Source organism: Diceros bicornis, chromosome 4 (assembly GCF_020826845.1).
Source record: "Diceros bicornis minor isolate mBicDic1 chromosome 4, mDicBic1.mat.cur, whole genome shotgun sequence".
Classification (NCBI taxonomy): domain Eukaryota; kingdom Metazoa; phylum Chordata; class Mammalia; order Perissodactyla; family Rhinocerotidae; genus Diceros; species Diceros bicornis.
Window position 1 is genome coordinate 21,028,675 of NC_080743.1, and position 20,705 is coordinate 21,049,379.

At 34.9% G+C, this 20,705-nt stretch overlaps 1 protein-coding gene across 1 annotated transcript in view; it reads left to right on the forward strand.

Moving 5' to 3' along the window:
* The first annotated feature begins 5,664 nt into the window (after positions 1-5,664).
* The window catches only part of SPATA1 (spermatogenesis associated 1), a 34,948-nt gene continuing 19,907 nt past the window's right edge, over positions 5,665-20,705 (forward strand). The window contains 5 exon segments of the mRNA XM_058538395.1: positions 5,665-5,831; positions 10,972-11,078; positions 12,585-12,702; positions 15,504-15,557; positions 15,647-15,878. Of these exon segments, the coding sequence (XP_058394378.1) occupies positions 5,796-5,831; positions 10,972-11,078; positions 12,585-12,702; positions 15,504-15,557; positions 15,647-15,878 (547 nt within the window). The 5' untranslated portion in view covers positions 5,665-5,795.

Below are 20,705 nucleotides of genomic sequence, written 5' to 3' on the forward strand. Positions count from 1 at the left end.
TCTTCGCCCAGCGGCTCCACCCTCGGCGCGCATGCGCGCCCTCCTCCGCCCGCGGTTCCAGCTTCCCGCGGGGGTGCGAGAGAAGGGAGCTAGAAGGGGCGGAGCGGACAGTGGGCGCGGCGGAGGTGGGGCGAGCGCGACCGGCCGTCCGGCTTCTACTTCCGTCTGCGGAGAGGCTGGGTCGGGAAAGGTAAGAAACGAGCTTGTGAGCCGCCCAGACCCGCGAGCGATTCTGAAGAGGCCTGGTGAGGGAAGTCGTTGCTTGAGGGCGTTTATAAAAGGCCTGGTGGCGGGGCGGCGAGGGGTCCCAGCTCTCTCCACCGAGTTGAGGGGAAGGGAAGGAGAGAGCCCCGCGGGGCGTAGGAGCTAGAAGGGTCCCGCGCGAGGCACCCTGTCCCCTTAGAGACGTCTCTCAGGGACCCGAGTTTGTCCGGCGGGTGGCTCGTCCGCAGCCCGCTTCCCCGCCATCGGACCCCCGAGGCCGAAAGAGAGCGCGGAGGAGCTGTAACCGACCGAGGGGAGCCGGCGGCGGGAAGCAGAGAAAAGAGGATCTTCTCGAGGTTTCGCTTCTATCACCTCTTACCTCTTGGTTTTCCGGAAGAGGTTGTGAAGAAGCCAGGGTGCTGGCTGAAGATGACGCCTGTCTCGTTATCCATTTCATTTGGGGGATTCACGCTTATTTTGTACTTTAAAAAATAAAACTTCTTTCTGTGTTTTGGGAAAGTTTGTTCTTTTATAATTCATTTGTAATTTATTACCTGCTCCTTGAAATTGATCTTCAAAGGAGTTTTCTGGAGAGAGAGAGACAGAAGGATCTAACCAAAATAGATTCAGCCAATGCATGGTTCACCCATGGAAACATGTGTGTTATGTCACAGCGCTTAGGACGAATGTTTCCTATTCTGTTGGGAGAGTCCATCAACGAATACACTAATGTTTTCTATAAACATCAATAATTTCATCATTAATGCATTTCAAATTTTTTGTATAGTGAGAAAATCTGTGTATAATTTGCTTTATGTCAACAAAACCTAACTTATTTACTAAACAAAAAATATACAGTGTAGTTTAGTATTTTACTTAATTCGTACAGTGGATGAAATGCCTGGCATTATAAACCAGGGTTTGAATTCTGGCTCTGTCGCTTCCCTTGGTATCCCTGGGCAAGCCACTTAAACTTCACTTAGCCTCTGTTTCCTCATTTCAAAATGAAACAATAAAGCTTACTTCCCAGAGTTGTTTTTGAGACTGAAATGAAATTATATATGTAAAGAATATGACAGGTATCTCAATAAATGTTGCTTCTCCCTCTTCCCTAGTAGTATTTTAAATTATTTCACCTTTGGTGCCTTGTTAACTAATCTCATTCATACTTTACAGATTTGTAAAATTAAACATAAATATTTTTACTCAAAGAAATGTTCCATTTCATAGGTCTTGTAGAATATGCCTCTAAATTCTCAGGTAAGAACCGTGAAATGTTAGTGCTAGAAGAAATTTTAGGGAATATGTAGTCCAATCCCCTCTTCTGTGGGGAAGAGTGTTGAAGAATAAGCAAAGCCAGTATCGTTTTAGGCTTACACATTCTCAGAAAAAGTTGTTTTTCAATTACTGCAGAGAGAGATCACAGAGTTTGAATTGCTGTCTCAAATTATTATCTTAGTTTTTGTAGTGTCCTGAAAAAGGATTCAATTTAGGATAGGAAAGAAGAAAAAAAACGTTGAGTTCATTTTAAATTCAGTTGCATCTGAAGTGATTAGCAATAAATACAGCATGAACTATCAATATCTGTTAAGCCATGTTCTTTGACCTTCTACAATGATTTAAAACATCTCAAAGACCTTACCAACCTTAAGACATAGTTCACATTTCATATGGTTAAAAACAGGCCCTGTTGTAAAAACAATTTGACACAGAGAGAATCCTTAAAACAATGAACAGCAAGAAAACAAAACCAAGAAATCTGTTATTTTCTGTTTTGTCAGCAGAGCGTAGTCAATTTAAATTTACCTGGGATCTTCACCTTATTCGATTAGTATCCTAAATTCTTTAGTTCACTAGATCTAAACTCAGTATTTGAATAAATAAAATACTTTGTTTCAAGTGCCTTACTTTGTAGTTTAACTAAAAGCTGAATCTCTTCAGGGGGAGACTCAATTAGTTCTGACTTCTTAAAGACTGAATTTATATTACTCTCTTTTTATAGTAGCTAAGCAAATTGAGGTTGGAGAGGTTGGGTAACTTGCCCACAGTTATACAGCTAGTTTGTGGCAGAGACAAGATTGGAACTTAAATCTGATTTTTATCCCATTATATGTAATAATGTATTTCTTTCCATGGAGTTGCTCATGTATTAGAGTAATAATTAGTTTTCATAGTTGGGTATGGAACTATGGGAAACTTGGTTATAAGAAGCCACAAAAAGAATTAAAGTATCCAGTAAAAAGGTCATAAGACTTTATTGTATTTTTAACTCTACATCTATGGATGTATGGAGGTACCATTAACTATCCTTTAATTTTAAAATTTACATTTTTTTCTATTACTTTTTCCGTTACCTCTTGTATTACCCTTCATTTCAGTAGTTGTAATTCCGGTCCAAAAAATGGTAGAAACTGTTTTATCTCTGTGCTTTGTTCCCTTTTGGAAGGTTTCCCAGAGGGTACAGGAAGTGAAGGAGCAGTTTTTTCTTTCATCACAGGACATGTGTATAGTTCAGAAACTCTATATTCCTTCATAGGGAAAGAAGGAGATGGGCGAAAGTGCATTCTTTCTACCTCTTCTTATATACCTGTGCTATGCTTTCATTGTGTGTTAATAATACCATATTGACTGATACTTACAATCAGGAAGAATGAGACAAGGTTTTGTTTTCTTTGTTTAACTCTAAATATATTTGAAACTCAATCATTTCAATCTTGAACTCTTTTCCTATTTTTAGAATACAAACTTTGAGATACTCTGTAACCATACATTCAAATATCACTTACCAAGAGAAACATCACTGTAATGTTCATCTTAATAGGTTTTATGCTGGGCAAGAAGATATCTCTTGTCTCTTTGAAAATGTAATAAGAGATAATTTTTGAAAAGAACAGAGATTTGTTTAAAATGTCCTGTTGCTATTTTATGATTATGAAAACTACACTCGCTCAAAAGACCTAGAAGGGATATAAGAAAAGAAAACATAGTCTATAATTCTTTTTCTAACATACATTCTAAATCTATATTATTCTGTTACTCTTTGGGAAACCCTTCCCCACCCTAAAATGCCCATATATATCCTGAGAGTATGCCATTTTGTCGACGCTAGGACCTGGATGGAAAACAAACTTCATTCCTCCACTACTCTTACAAATCTAAGGACTGTAAAATTCTTGGGAGTTCTGGAGTGCCCTCAGACATTTTAATCGATTTACCTAACACAGGTAACCCTTAAATGGATTAGAGAACTTTATTTACAGGTTAACCATGAACTAGATAGAACAGAATTCTCAAGACATTTTTATAACCTGAATTTATCCTGATCAGATAGACCTCATTTCTTGGTGATTTAAGAATCAGGAATTATGTCAAGAAGCACTCTCATCATCTGGCATGAGGTTAACTATATAATGATTTCTTTTTCCAGAATACAATTTTCCCTATTGCTTTTTGCTTTCCTCAAGCAATCAAGTAAGCAAAGAATTTTAGAGCTGCAAAAAATCTGAAAGAATCCAAGCCACTTGCTTTACAGACTAAGAAACTGAGGCAAAGAGTAAATGACTAGTCTTATAGGTTATAAAAGATTAGAAACCTGCTCTCTGGCTCCCAGTCCGTTTAATTACTTTGTATGAAATTCTACTATATTGGTATGTTTAAACATGGCTCATTTCAAGTTTCCAAACTTGAAAATCCTAAGGATTTTCTCAAGTCCTCTGACTGTCTTTCTGTATGCCCTATTATCAGATCAGGTAGGAAATAAAAATTACCAGAATCCTTATTTCTAGGCACTAAACAGAGTATCAGAAATTCTTAAGCTTGTTTTTCAGCTGTGCTACTGACTCCCAAAATCATTTTGGAAAAGTGCAGAGAAAGTATGATAGCTAATTCTCTTTAAAGTAGAGACTAGATGAGAGATGGCAGGTGGGTGGTATATCTACTTTCAGTTACTCCCCTCAAACCCATAGTTGACTATGATAACTCATTTCTGCACTCTTTCCTACTGAGGCCAGATGTAGCCTTGGGAACCTTTTCAGTATCTCATTTTTGTACAGCTGGTACCAGTTGATGGGAGTTAGTATGCAAGATAAAGCCAATTTCCCATTCCTGGCAGGGGGGTTGTAAAGCAAAAGTATGCAGTAAATGAGAGATTAGACCAGAACTCTACAGTCACTTTATCAGTCTTCTTTTGTTTGAAAATTAATCAGTAAGAGGTAAAGAATTTGAAAATCCCAAATATTATATGTTAGGATTCAGTATGTGAAATGTGATTTGGTTAGGATCCACTACAAATTCTAAGCATGCCTAAAGGGGCTAATTAAGCTTACTCTTTTGTTTTGATAGCAAAGACTTACTCAAGTTACCACAAGCAATCAGGAGATTATTGTAAAGATCAACAAAGTGCAGTAGTAGAGATAATGATCCCATGGAAATCCGAAAAGACAGGAACTGTTGCACAGATAGGCCAAACTGGGAGCAGACTTAAGGCTGAGGATCTCAACAGCAAAAATTTTTGACTCTTCTTGCTAGTGCTTAACTATAAACATGAATCAGCTGCGTATCTCCAGTTTGCTTCTCACTACCAGTCCACTTAGTCATTCTCTCTATTCTTTATCTCTTTTTCTTTCTCTGTTTACAAAGCATTATAGCTTTCTCATAACATGGGCTTACCTCATGGCTATGATGCTACTTCGTAACTTCCCTTTCTGCCTTCTTCTTCCTTCAAGATCTGCTAACTACATACTTGAATCTTGAGTTCTCCCAGTCTAATTCCTGAGGGCTCATCTTTTCATGCCAGGCCATTTTATTTGTCTCTGACCAGCGCAGGATTTGGTCTTCCGCATTGATGCAGTCAGAAATGACAAAGGACGTTATAGTTCAAAACACGGCTTCTTTGCTGTTCCTTTAAAAGAGATAGTATAGTGGGCCAGTTTACTTTAGGATAATAGTAAAGCAGACCTTGATTGATCTGTCTTGAGTTTGCCTAATTAAAAATTTGTTCTGTGTACAGCAAGGTAGTACTAGATAAATAAATAAGTACATCAGAAAGGAAATAAAAGTAAAAATTTCTTCTGAAGGAAAATATCAAATTTTTAATGCATCCACAGAAATTGAAAATTCTAGCCTCCCAATTTGCATACCAGTTAATGATGCCCATGTACTCTAATTATTATAGCTTATTGCCACTAACTCCTCTCTAATAAGGAAGTTACCATATATGAAATGAATTGTTTAGAATAGTAAAATATGTCCTGGTTGCAATGTAATTACATTATAATGTAATTACCACTTTACTTAGTTGTATGGCATGTTCATGTCACTGCAATTACCAGCCCTATTTACTAGTAATATGTCTTTTTGAATTAGAATAATAATGTGATTGTATACATTCCTAAATTTTCATTTTTAATCTGTTTTAAAGCCTTTTGTGTTTTTCTTTTCACTTTTTGAACAAATCAGAGAACAGAAGTGAATGGAATGCTATCTTAAGCCAAAAATCTGTTACAACCTTTATTAAATACGACTTAAAGGAAGAAAGATTTAAAAAAACACAAAATTCCACTGATAATTAACCCATTCGGACCTTGGTAAATATGTCCCTCAATCCAAGTCAACCTTCCTCATCAGAGGTAAGAAACTTTTTTTATACTAAAATATAAGAAAAACCTGCTTACCGTTTTTGAAAAGTTTTGATAAAGCAAAAATATAGATTATATAAAGTATTAGGTATTGACACCTCCATGAACCTAACTTCATATATCCCACTGTCTGGTTACAGTTCTTGTATCTCTAGCTCACTTCCTCTAAGTACCCCAACTATACTGGGACCTCCAATGCACTGATCCTATCACCTTGTTTATTTTACTATTCCTCACCTTGTGATGCCCCTCACAGCTGCCTTAAATACTATAGGGCAGTCTTGATCATTCTCTTCACATACTTGTGACTCCTTGCCCCTCTCTGTTTCATTGTACTCCTCGGCAATACAAAAGTCCTGGTTAATCCAATTCTTCACTTATTCTACACCTACATCCACAGCTGGACATGACTGGAGAAAAATAAACCAACATAAGGACTATTCTCACTTTAAATTCAGACCATGAATCTCAAGTGGAACCTTTTGCTGGTAGGCAATTAGACTGTCTTCCACCCACTCATTTACTCTTCTAGACAATTATTTCATACCTTCTCAGGCCCCAATACCTTCTCCCTATTTTCTCTTTAAACCAACTCCAGTCAAGCTTTTACTCCACTTCTCTACTGAAACTGCTCTTGTTAAATTCACCTCTACATTACTAGATCTATCGCTAAATTCCTATCTTAAACATACTTGATCTATCTGTGCAGCACAGTTGACACCATTGATCACTCTCTCTTCCTTGACATAATTCCTTCATTTGGCTTTTAGCAAACACTTTATCTTGGTTTTCCTCCTACCTCCCTGGTTATTCATTCTCGGTCATCTTCGCTGGGTCTTCATTTTCTCCTGATTTCTTAATATTGGGTTCAGCTCTTTGTTCTCTTCTCTATCTGCACTCATTCCTTGGTGATCTCATCCAGTGTAATAACTTTAAATACAAACTTTATGCTAAGGATTCTCAAATTTGTATCCCCATCCCAGTCCTCTTTCTCAGACTCCAAATTCATATATTCAGCTGCCTACTTGACATCTCCACTTGGATGGCCAATAGACATCTCAAACTTAACATGTCTGAAACTGAACTACCTTTTCCCCCCTCCCAAATACCTGTACTACCCATGACTTTCCCCATCTCAGGTGATGGCAAATCCATCCTTTCAGTATCTGAGGCCAAACACCTTGGAGTAGCACTTGACTTTGTGCTCTCAAACCCCACTTCTAATGGATTGACCCTAGGTTTAAATTAGATACAAAATGTGACCACTTCTCATCATTTCTACTGCTAGCACGTTGGTCTGAGCTACCATCATCTCACACTTTAATTATTCCAATAGGTTCATAACTGGTTCCATTTTCTTACCCCTTACAGTCTATTCTACTATCCCTTTAAAAGTTATTAAACATAGTAGATTTGGAAGTAGAGCATTATGTATGTCCTGATGTGAAGCAATATGAAATACAGGGCGCCATTTATAAAGTATTCTTGCCCCACATGATTAGCTTGTGTCAAGTGAAGGCGATACCGTTAACAGTTTATAGGAGGCAGAGGGATTGGAAAAATAAGTTAAATGATACCTTAAGGAGTTAATGAGATAAATTTAGAATGCAGAACATTCTGTTAGACAAATTAACCCAATCTCTTTTAAGAGTCAATGTTGGGGCCGGCCTGGTGATGTAGCGGTTAAGTTCACGTGCTCTGCTTTGGTGGCCTGGGGTTCGCAGGTTCGGATCCTGCGGGCCCGGACCTACGCATTACTTAAGCCATGCTGTGGCGGTGTTGCATATAAAGTAGAGAAAGATGGGCATGGATGTTAGCCCAGGACCAATCTTCCTCAGAAAAAAAGGAGGATTGGCAACAGATGTTAGCTCAGGGCTAATCTTCCTCAAGAATGAATGAATGAATAAATAAATAAATACATACATACATAAATGCGTAAATAAGTAAGAAAGTAAGTAAGTCAATGTCATGAAGAGAAAAAAGCAGGTCTGGGCAACTCTTCCAGATTAAAGTTTTTAAAAGACACGCAACCAAAAGTATTGTGTGATCCTTGATTGGGTTTTAGGTGGAAAAAACATTCTGGGGACAATCAGACAATTGGGGAACTTGGAATATGGACTGGATATTAGTTGACATTAAGGAATTTGTTAATTTTCTTAGATTTGAAAATGGTATTGTGATTGTTAGAGAAGTCCTTATTTTTAGGAGATGAATGCCAAAGTATTTATGGCTATAATGTGATGATGTCTGATTTACTTTGAATGGTTTAGAGAGGGGATGGCTGAGGGCATGGAGGAAGTAAACATGGCACAATGTTAACTTATGAATCTAAATAGTAGGTATTCCGACATTTGTACTATTATTCCTTTTATTTGTATGTATCTTTAAAATTTTTCATATTAAAAAAATAAAAATACAAAATAAAAGATGTCATGTTCCTATTAAAACCCTGTATTGACTTACCATTTTGTAAGGTGAAGACCTTACAATGGCCCAAAAGACCCTATTTAATTTGTTGCTCATCCTCCTGGTTTTTCTGACCTCATCTCCGTGCTCTCTCCCCACGATCTCTGCTTCAATCGTACTGGGATGCTCCTACCTTAAGGCCTTTGCTTTAGCTCTTTCTGGAACTCTTTCCCTCTATATCTTCACTTGGCTAATTCTTTCTTCACTTGCAAGTCTTTACTCAGATCTCACCTTTTCCATGAGACCTACCCAGACTATTCTATTTAAAACTGAAACCTACTTCCTCCCTCATCTTCCCCATTTTCTTTACCCTGCTCTACTTATTCTTTTTTCCTAGTACCAAGCACTTTTTAATGTACTATATAATATATCGGTGTTTTATATTTATTGTTTATTATCTGTGTCCTTCATGGGATGGGGGCTAGTTTGACACAAATGAGGCACTTGTCTTGGGTGCAAAATTTAAGGGGCCACCAAAAATTCAGTAATCAAGATAAATATTTTAATACAATATTTTCAAAAATGAAAAATTAATGTAAAAAATCATGATGAACAAGATATCAACATTTAAATAGAAACAGAACCCAACAGCGCCATGCTTAGCTACTTTGGAGCCTGAGGCAAAGGGAAAAATATGTGCCCCTGTATATACCTTTTAATGTACTTTTAAATGGTTATTGGTTTTAATGAAAATATTATTGATGAGTCTGCTTCCATTAAAGCCATGGAAGAAAAATTATAATAAATGTCAGGTTTTGGTATAAATATTTAACAAAATAATGTGAGTTTTAATATATATGTTTAAATTTTTCAATATTTTTTCAACTACTTTGTTGTTCTGGAAAAATTTAACCATTATTCTTAATGGTTAAAATGTATATAGGGGTTCATATTTTTCCTTTTTCCTCAAGTTCTAATAGTACTATTGAATTCTGTCTTTATTTAAATTTTTGATATTTTGTTCATTATGAATTTTTTGCATTGAATAGATTTTTAAAAATGTGATCTGTCTTGATTATTGAGGTTTTGGTGCCCTCTTAAATTTTGCACCTGAGGTATGTGCCTCACTTGCCTCACCCTCGTTCTTGTCCTGATCCTTCATTAGAATGTAAGCTACGTGCAGGTAAGGATCTTTGTTTTATTCACTGATATATCCCTAGTGCCTAGAACAGTGCTGGCATACAGTAGGCACTCAGTAAATATTTGTTGAATGAATGGATAAATCTAAACTCACCATAAATGAATTTACATCATAACATGTTTCAAAGACCAAGAAATGTTTTATTAACTATATTTTCTTTGTATTGCCTACTCATTCAATTATGGAATTAACATCTAAATTAAATACTTTGAATTGTAGTTAATCAATTGTTATAAAAAAATTGAAGTAATTTACTTGGTAAAAAAAATAGGGCAAAATGTTTAGTTTGAGAAATATTTTTTCTCCTGTAAAACATTAATATATTTATATAAAGGATGAGGTCATATTTGCTTCAAACTTCTTAAGATTTTGCAAATATTTAATAGTATAGCTATTAAATATTATAGTATTAATATTTAGTATTATATAGTACTATATTATATGGTATTAATATTATAGTATGCTATTAGGTATTAATAGTGTAGTGTTAACTAGGGAATAATCTTTTAAATGCTCCAGTGTTCAAAATGTAGCATAAGGCAAACTTCACTATGAAGTCTATACAAACATCTTAAATTTCTGATTAATATTCTGTCATCAAAAGATTAGAAGTAATTTACTTTGTCTATAAAAACTACTTGAGCAAAAAGTTCAATTCAAGAACCATTTTTATCTCCTATTAAAATTACTAATCACTAATTGCTGACATTAATAGTAGGTCATATTTACTTTAAACTTTTAAAGGTTTTTCAGATATTTAATGTTATATATTAATACATAAATTTATTATAGAGTATAATCACTTAAATGCTTTAACTTTAATATGCAGTGAATATCAAACTTTATTAGACTAAAAGATAAGACTATATTTGCTGTAATTGTCCTCTTTGTGTTGTAGTAATCTAAATATTCTTCTAAATAGAAGGATTCTAGTTGAGGTCATAACAAAACATTAATGGAAATGAAGATGGTATATATAAGCACAGAGAAGCTTACAGATATGCCTTATGTAAGAACAACCATTTCTTTCCCCATCACTGGTCAGGAATAGATTCTACCTGGAATTCTGGGAAACAAAAATATTCCCCAAACCACAGTCTTCACGCCTTTGCAAGTGCTAAGAACTAGTGATCATCACAACTGTGTCAGGGAGACAATATATAAAGGATAAGGATCTCATAACAATAGAACTGAGTAGGTAGGAGGCGGGGGAGGGGGAAAGTTCGGTGATAAGAAAACTGGTCTTGGTCTAGTATTCTTACTGCAGGCCACAGAAAGAACTCTGTATATCAGAGATGTTAGGGTGATAAAGGACCACATCTATGACATAGTTTCCAATGGAAAATGTGCTCCAAGTCCCAACTTAAGAACAAATTTTTGGCTCTTCATTTTGTTTTTTGTTTGGAAGGATGCCTGTATTCCATGTTTATTTCAATTATGTTTAACTTAAAATTCTAGAGGACATCAATTGATTTTTTTTCACTTTAAAAATATTTTAACTGACATTATTCTCAATTTATTCAGTTGGTGGAACTTCATGTTTTTTATGTCCCTGAAGGATCGTGGAACTATAAATTAAATACCATTTCAATAGGAGTTGTTAATGCATTCATTTCAGCTGGATTTATAAGGCAAGTATTTTGTGGTCATGTAACAAGGTGCCTGAAAAAGCAATCTTTTTTTCTATAGAGAAAAATGCTTTCTGGAAGTTTAAAAATTATAAGTGAAAAATACCTCATCCACGTGGTATTCCTAACTTAATGGAATACTATCAATAACTAGTGCTGTATAACAGTGAAATCAAATAGTACCATAAGAACAGATGTCACTTAGCCATGGTACTGCCACCCAAAAAACAGTGTATAACCTGTGTATTACTATGGTTATACACAGAGAATTAAGACAGAAATTATCTGAAATTAGAAAGCTGTTAAGAGCTATGAATAGTGGTTAAACCAGTATATCCAAAATGACTTTTTCACTGAACCGTTTAAAAATAGAAGCAGAGAATATATGTGTCTGTATGTATGTACACTTTTGAGTATGTATATATGTATTTTCACATTCACAGAAACATCCATGACACTATGTGATCTGACTGCCTGTTATTTCTCTTGAGCACACCTCAGTCTTCCTAGTCTTCCCCATCACTTTCTTCAAACATACTAGCCTCCTTCTGTTCTGGAACATGTCACACATAGCTCTATATCGGGACCATTTTACTTGCTGTTCCTTTTGTCTAGATAGTCTTTTTGCCTTTATATATGTTATTCCATCTCCTTCAGGTCTTTACTCAAATATTACTTTTTTGTTCATATTTTCTCTGATCACTGTATTTTAAATTTCAGCTACAGTCCCTTTCTCTCCTCCCTACTTTATTTTTCTCTATAGTACTTAGTAGTATCTTATGAATTATATTTTTGTCTTACTTATTTTGTTAGTTTTTCTCTCCGGCTGCTAGACCATAAGGTCCTTAAAGGCAGAGATTTTTGTCTGTTTTATTGATTGCAGTATTCCCATCCCTTAGATCAATGCCTGACCCATAGTGGATGCTCAATAAATACCTATGGATTCAATTAATTATATAATGTTTCCATAAGATCCTAGAAAAACAAGAACTCAGAACAGTAGCATAAATGATAACTTTAGATTTTAGACATTGAAGAATGAACTATCCCTAATGAGAAAGATATGGAGTCTGACAACATTTGATCATCAATGAAATTTTTAGGTACTAGCTAATCCTGTCAAACTTCCAAAATATTTGTGGCCAAGTCATTCTTTAATGTATGTATAAAAGTATATAAATTTCTTAGCAAAGTTTTGTTTTATCATTAAAGTTTGGAGGTGGATGAGAAAAGTAGACAAGCATTTTGCTTTTCAGTACAAAAAGGACTTTGTAATAAACAATGTTCATTTGCATAATTTTAAAAAGCAGACTTTTAATCATTTATTTTAAAAAATATTTACTGAAGACCTACAAAGTGCCAGGCAATGTAGAAACATAATACATTAAGCTATAAATGATATATTAAATTGGTATTTCTGTTTGAGATAGCTGACTAAAGTTACCAAATCTTTAGTATAGCCGAAACCTATTTCATTTTACATTATAAAGCAATGTCATGATATTTCAGAGTATCTCCTCACCTTACTTTACAAGCCCTGAGGGAGCGTCTCGGTGAGTTCCTTGGTGAAGATGCTGTTGCAGAAAAATTTTTATTTCTGAAATGCATTGGAAATAATCTAGCTGTGGTAAGTTTTCTTTTTTTTTTCCTTTTGATTAAAGAAAAGCATACTTTAACAAATTAGGTTTCTTAAATGCATATCAACTCAGCTCCTTAACATGCTATGAAATATGTAATCTCATAATGAAATGGAAATATCACTAAGTACATAAATCATCAAGAAAAGATGAGTCGTATTGGCATATTATCAGGTACTAAAATGATATGGTTTGTTTTGTGTGTGTGAATTTCCTTGGGAAAAAAAGGAAGACAAAGTTAAAAGATGATCATATAAGTAATATACATATTTTAATTTAATGTTAGTGTTTAAAAGCTTTTTAAACAAGTACTTATGTTCTGAAGAAAAATGGGTTCTCATGCTTGGGCCACAACTAGCCTCGTTTGGTGTGAAATGATCTGGCTCCAACGTATTTTTGGGGGGTATCAGCTATTATCTATTGAACACTCCTATATGTAGTTTCTATGATTTAGTGGTAGGATTTTCTAAGTAGAAAGTTTTCCTAGCCGAAACTCTCAATCCAGCAAGCCATCAGATCTCAGTTTCTCATATCTATATAAGGTTTATTTCTTTAATCAAGGTTTTCCATATTTAAACTCTTTAAAATGCAGTATATTCCTATTCCACTCTAGTGAGCATATTATATCATTATAATCTATTTATTTATGTGATTATTTGTTTAGCATCTAACTCTGCCTTTAAACTGTAGCTTGCTGTGAGCCAAGACTTTATTTTATTCACTATTGTGTTTATAATCTGTGCCTAACGAAGTGTTTAGCACTTTGAGGCATTTAAATGTTTATTGAACAAACTAAATAATGAAAGATAATGGAAAAAAGTAAACATTTCCCCCCAAAGTATTACTATAAAGGAATTTGCCATGTGGAATTCTTGGGATCAGCAGCTAGATTTGAAGTTTTTGTCATTAAAGATTTAGTATGCCAGAATATTAATTTAGTGATCTGTAGATTAGTTTTCCTCAAACGAGGAAGAAAAGGAACAACTCTCAAAACTTTTTGTTCTTCTTCGTGATACGTAAAATTACAAAACAGTCACAAGATCCTAGATTGGAAGGGAGCTTAAAGGTAATTTAAGTCAACTTCTAAAATCCTTCTACTATTTTATTATTTTCAACAAATATTTATTGATGTTTTTCTATATACAAACTGAGAAAAAAGAATTGGATACGGATCCTGCCCTTAAAGCGTATCCAGCGTAGTAATAAAGATAAAATACATAAATAATTAAAGTAGCATATTTTGCACATTCAGAAGAAAAAGAGATTACTTTGAGCAGGAGAAGAGGGGAGATGGAGAACTCTGAGGAAGAAGAGATATTCAGTTTGGATCATGAAAGATAAATATTTGATCTTGCAAAGATGTTGGGTGGGAAAAGGTTTCAGAGCAGAGAAAATAGAATGAGCACAGAAGTGGAAAAGCAGGCAACTAAGAAAAAGTAGTGGTTCATTTTGTACTGGAGCATTGACTGTGTGAAAGGGAATAACAGAGAACAAGCTGTATTGTTTATTGAAGGTCTTGAATGCCAGATTAATGAGTTTGGAATTTTTTCTGAAGGCTTGGAGTTTTTGAGCAAAAGATGACATGATAAGAGCCTTAAGAGACTAGAGGTGGAGATTGTAACCAGATAACTTTTACAGAAGTTGGGCAAGAGATAAGGAGGGCCTAGGGAACAGGCTGCCTCTCAGATTTCATCTACTACTATTTTCTCCCTGGTTCTACACTTCAGCCTCAGAAGTCTTCTTTTGGTTCTCAAATACAGCAAACTCATTTCTGATTTATGGTCTTTGCCTGGAAATCACTTCCCCTGGATTTTCAAATAGCTTGCGTCTTCTTTTCATAGTTCAGGTCTCAGTTCAAGTATTATCTTTTCAAAAGAGCCTTCTCTGCCTGTGTAGTTTTTAGATATTCTTTTTCTAAGTTACTCTCTATTACATCACTATTTTATTTTCATAAATCACATACCACTATCCTAAATCATGTTTATTTAACATCTGCTCCCCCAAGAAGAATGTAAGCTGCTTGAGAGCAGAGACTTTGCCTTGTTTACCATTGTATTCCCGCCATATCTAACACTGCCTGGCACATAGTATGCCCTCAATATTTGTTGAATGAAGGAATGAATAACAAATGAACTCTATGGGTTGAATATTTAGGAAATAAAGTTTATAAGGTTGGACTTTGAATCCCAACTTGGAAACTTCCTAGTTATAAAATGTTGGGCAAATTACTTAACTCTCTTTGCCTCAGTCTCATTGTCTGTGAACTACAGATAGTATATGTACCTATCACATGCAATTGTGAGGATTAACTGAACAAATATATGTGAAGCACTTAGAATAGTGCCTGGCACATAGTGAATCCATGCAAGTGATAGCCATAATTATTATTATTAAATGACATAGAATTTCTGTTATGTTTAGTACAGTGAGTAGAAATAGGATTATATTCTACATTTTCTAGAATCTAGTCTTAGTTACCAGCTTTTAGATTTGATTTCTATGTCACAGATATGCACCTTCTGCAAAAAAAGTAGAGGTAAGCGGCCAGCCCCGTGGCCTACTGGGTGAGTTCAGCGTGCTCTACTTCAGCGGCGCAGATTCAGCTCCTGGGCACAGACCTACACCACTCGTTGGCAGCCATGCTGTGGTGGCGACCCACATACAAAATAGAGGAAGATTGACACAGATGTTAGCTCAGGGCAAATCTTCCTCGGGGGAAAAAAAAGTAGAGGTAAAATTAATTGAAAAATGTTACAAAACTTTCATTTTTTTCTCATTTATTTATTTCTAGGTGAAGGCAAAACAAGAATCAGAACTGAAACTCAAATCATTTGCACCTCCATATGTATGTAATGTGATATTTTAAGCTTATGTTTTAGCTTACTGTTTTTTTAAATTACAAACTAATTTTTTAAAATTTCCTATATGTTTTAGGCTCTTCAACCAGAATTATATTTGCTTCCTATAATGGATCATTTAGGAAATACTTATTCAGCATCATCAACTGTTTCTTTAGATGGGCTACAGACTAATAATGGTGTTGCTGAGGCTGCAGAAATAATCCACAGACCAGTTAGTGTAACTTTGTCAAAGGAAGAACCTGGAACAGATCCCAGTTTTTCAGAAAACGCTTTGAAAGAGCTTCTTAACAAGAATCAGGAAGAAGGTGATTTCAACTGGAATGGGAAAGACAAAGAGGTTATTAAAGTACATTTTAGCAGTCAGGTCTGTGAGCAAATTCTGGGCAAATCTATCCTTACAAATGTGGACAGTATAAAAAGAGAGCTACAATTCAAATTGGGGATTTTTAAAAATAGTTTTGCCAGATGGCAGAAAAAAAAATAAGTACTATTCTAAAATAAAAACAAAATCATAATACTTACAGCACTTAAACTTTACCACTTTTTCTTCTTTTATAATAGTTTCAGATAAACTTAAGGCTAAAGGAGAAGAGAAATGAAGTGATTACTGCATAAAACCTTGGTGTTATTATTATAAGTCCTGAAGGATCTTCACCAGGAAAACAGTGTCAAACCAAAGCAAAACAACTTTAATATTGGGAGACATTTGTGTTTCAAATAATTTAAAATTTTTTATCTGATTACATCCATCAGTTTAATGATAATTCAGTTCTTAAAAAGCAGTAGGTAATTAAAAAATCAAAATTAAACTTATATAGATAAAGCTGGTACTACCCTCTAAGAATCAATTGAAAAAAAAATCAGTTGAATTTTTTTTACCTTATTGCATACAGGAAATAAACTGTTTGTGATAGAAAAGCAAATATACTAAACATTTATAAATGAAATGAATTCCCCCCCCAAAGTAATGACAACATGCATTACAGCTGCAAAATACACTTGTTCTTCACCTGTTACATTTTTCTTCATCTTTAGTTATAGCAATTATATTCTAAGTTTATGCTATACCCAGAGATATTCCAAACTTAGCACTTTCTTTAATCTTAGGTGCATTTAGTAATTAACTGTTCTGATGTGATTACTATTTCTGATGAGACATGTGGATGAGATCCACCTATTTTATTACTTGATACCAGTTAGATGCTCAGTGAGCATCTTCACCTCCTTTATCTAGGCGTGTCTGCAATGTTAAATATTGCTTTCCAGTCATATTACTTAAAGGTTAATGGAAAAAAACACCTGGGGAAAAGAAATGCAGAGTGAAATCCCACTGTTTCTGGAAAGGACAAGGTCGAGTGGCTAATAAAGTAGGCAATTGCCCTACTTAAAGCTGTAAGTAGTGTCATATTTCATACCCTGGGCTACCGGCCCCATTCCTGAACTATGCTACTTGCACAAAACCCGAAAAATCTTTGGTGAGAGTGCTTAATCCTATGAGTTTTGTGTAAATGTAGCTTTTAAATGGTATTAATTTCTTGGTGCATCACTCCAAAAAATTAACTATATTTTTTTTAATTGCGGTAACCTTGGTTTATAACATTATATAAATTTTGGGTGTGCATCATTATACTTCTATTTCTGCATAGATTACATCATGTTCACCACCCAAATACTAATTACAATCCGTCACCACACACATTGTGCCTAATCATCCCTTTTACCCTCCTCCCTCTTCCCTTCCTCTCTGGTAACCGTCAATCCAATCTCTGTCTCTGTGTGTTTGTTTGTTGTTGTTTTTATCTTCTACTTATGAATGAGATCATACGGTATTTGACCTTCTCCCTCTGACTTATTTCACTTAGCATAATACCCTCAATGTCCATTCATGTTGTCACAAATGGCTGGAATTCATCATTTCTTATGGCTGAGTAGTATTCCATTGTGTATATATACCACATCTTCTTTATCTATTCGTCCCATGATGGGCGGTTAGGTTGCTTCCAAGTCTTGGCTATTGTGAATAATGCTGCAGTGAACACAGGGGTGCATGTATCTTTACGCATGCATGTTTTCATGTTCTTTGGATAAACACCCAGCAGTGGAATAGCTGGATCATATGGTAGTTCTAGTCTTAATTTTTTCAGAAATCTCCATACTGTTTTCCATAGTGGCTGCACCAGTTTGCACTCCCACCAGCAGTGTATGAGAGTTACCTTCTCTCTGCATTCTCTCCAGCAATTGTTGTTTCCTGTGTTGTTAATTATAGCCATTCTGACAGGCTTGAGGTGCTATCTCATTGTAGTTTTGATTTGCATTTCCCTGATAGTTAATGATGTTGAACATCTTTTCATGTGCCTGTTGGCCATCTGTATATCTTCTTTAGAGAAATATCTGTACAGGTCTTTTGGCCATTTTTTAATTGTGTTAGTTTTTCTGTTGTTGAGATGTATGAGTTCTTTATATATTTTGGATATTAACCCCTTATCAGATATATGGTTTGCAAATATCTTCTCCCAATTGTTAGGTTGTCTTTTCGTTTTGTTGATGGTTTCCTTTGCTGTGCAGAAGCTTTTTAGTTTGATGTAGTCCCATTTGTTTATTTTTTCTATTGTTTCCCTTGCCCAGTCAGACATGGTACTTGAAAAATGTTGCTAAGACCGTTGTTGAAAAGCGTACTGCTTATGTTTTCTTCTAGATGTTTCATGATTTCAGGTCTTACATTCAAGTCTTTAATCCATTTTGAGTTATTTTGTGTGTATGGTGTAAGATAATGGTCTACTTTCATTTTTTTGCATGTGGCTGTCCAGTTTTCCCAGCACCATTTCTTGAAGAGACTTTCCTTTCTCCATTGTATGTTCTTGGCTCCTTTGTTGAAAATTAGCTGTCCATAGATGTGTAGGTTTGTTTCTGGGCTCTCGATTCTGTTCCATTGATCTGTGTGTCTGTTTTTGTGCCAGTACCATGCTGTTTTGGTTACTATAGCTTTGTAGTATATTTTGAAATCAGGCAGTCTGACACCTCCAGCTTTGTTCTTTTTCCTCAGGATTCCTTTGACTATTCAGGGTCCTTTGTTGTTCCATATAAATTTTAGGATTCTTTGTTCTATTACTGTGAAAAGTGTTATTGGAACTTTGATAGGGATTGTTTTGAATCTATAGATTGTTTTAGGAAGTATGGACATTTTAACTATGTTAATTTTTCCAATCCAAGAGCATGGAATATCTTTCTATTTCTTTGTGTCTTCTTCAATTTCTTACAACAATGTTTTATAGTTTTCAATGTACAGATTTTTCACCTCTTTGGTTAAGTTTATTCCTAAGTATTTTATTCTTTTTGTTGCAATTGTAAATGGGATTGCATTCTTAATTTCTCTTTCTGTTACTTCATTGTTAATGTATAGAAATGCAACTGATTTTTGTATGTTGATTTTGTACCCTATAACTTTGCCATATTCATTTATTACTTCTAAAAGTTTTTTGGTGGATTCTTTAGGGTTTTCTATATGGAAAATCATGTCATCTGCAAATAGTGACAGTTTCACTTCTTCCTTTCCACTTTGGATCCCTTTTATTTCTTTTTCTTGCCTGATTGCTCTGGCTAGGACTTCCAATACTGTGTTAAATAGGAGTGGAGACAGTGGGCATCCTTGTCTGGTTCCTGTTCTTAGAGGAGTAGCTTTCAGTTTTTCACCATTGAGAATGATATTAGTGGTGGGTTTGTCATATATGGCCTTTATTATGTTGAGATACTTTCCTTCTATCCCATTTTATTCAGAGTTTTTATCATAAATGGATGCTGTATCTTGTCAAATGCTTTCTCTGCATCTATTGAGACCATCATGTGATTTTTATTCTTCGTTTTGTTAATGTGGCATGTCACATCAATTGATTTGCAGATGTTGAACCATCCCTGTATCCCTGGAATAAATCCCACTTGATCATGGTGCATGATCTTTTTAATGTATTGTGGTATTCGATTTGCTAGTATTTTGTTGAGGATTTTTGCATTGATGTTCATCAGTGATATTGGTCTGTAATTTTCTTTTTTTATGTTGTCCTTGTCTGGTTTTGGTATCAGGGTAATGTTGGCTTTGTAGAATGAGTTAGGAAGCTTCCCCTCCTCTTCAATTTTTTGGAAGAGTTTGAGAAGGATAGGTATTAAGTCTTTTTTGAATGTTTGGTAGAATTCACCAGGGAAGCCATTTTGTCCTGGACTTTTATTTTTTGGTAGGTTTTTTATTACTGTTTCAATCTCCTTACTCGTGATTGGTCTATTCAAATTCTCTATTTCTTCTTTGTTCAGTTTTGGAAGGTTATATGAGTCTAAGAATTTATCCATTTCTTATAGATTATCCAATTTTTTGGCATATAGCTTTTCGTAGTATTCTCTTACAATCTTTTGTTTTCAGAGGTGTCCGTTGTAATTTCTCCTCTTTCCTTTCTAATTTTATTTATTTGAGCCTTCTCTCTTTTTTTCTTGGTGAGTCTAGCTAAAGGTTTGTCAATTTTGTTTATCTTTTCAAAGAACTAGGTGTTACTTTCAGTGATTTTTTCTACTGTTTTTTTAGTCTCTATTTCATTTATTTCTGCTCTGATTTTTATTATTTCTATCCTTCTACTGATTTTGGGCTTTGTTTGTTCTTCTTTTTCAGTTCCTTTAGGTGCACTGTTAGATTGTTTATTCAAAATTTTTCTTGTTTGTTGAGGTAGGCCCATATTGCTATAAACTTCCCTCTTAGAACCGCTTTTGCTGTATCCCATAAATTGTGGCATGTCGTATTTTTCATTGTCATTTGTATCCAGGTATTTTTTGATTTCTCCCTTGATTTATTCATTGACCCAATCATTGTTCAGTAGCATTTGTTTAACCTCCACATATTTGTGGCTTTTCAGATTTTCTTCCTATAGTTGATTTCTAGTTTCATACCGTTGTGGTCAGAAAAGATCTTAGTATTATTTCAATCTTCTTAAGTTTATGGAGACTGTTTTGTGGCCTAATATGTGATCAATCCTGTAGAATGTTCCATGTGCATTTGAAAAGAAGGTGTATTCTTCAGTTTTTGGATGCAATGTTCTGTATATATCTGCTAAGTCCATCTGGTCTAGTGTGTCTTTAAGGCCAATATTTCCTTA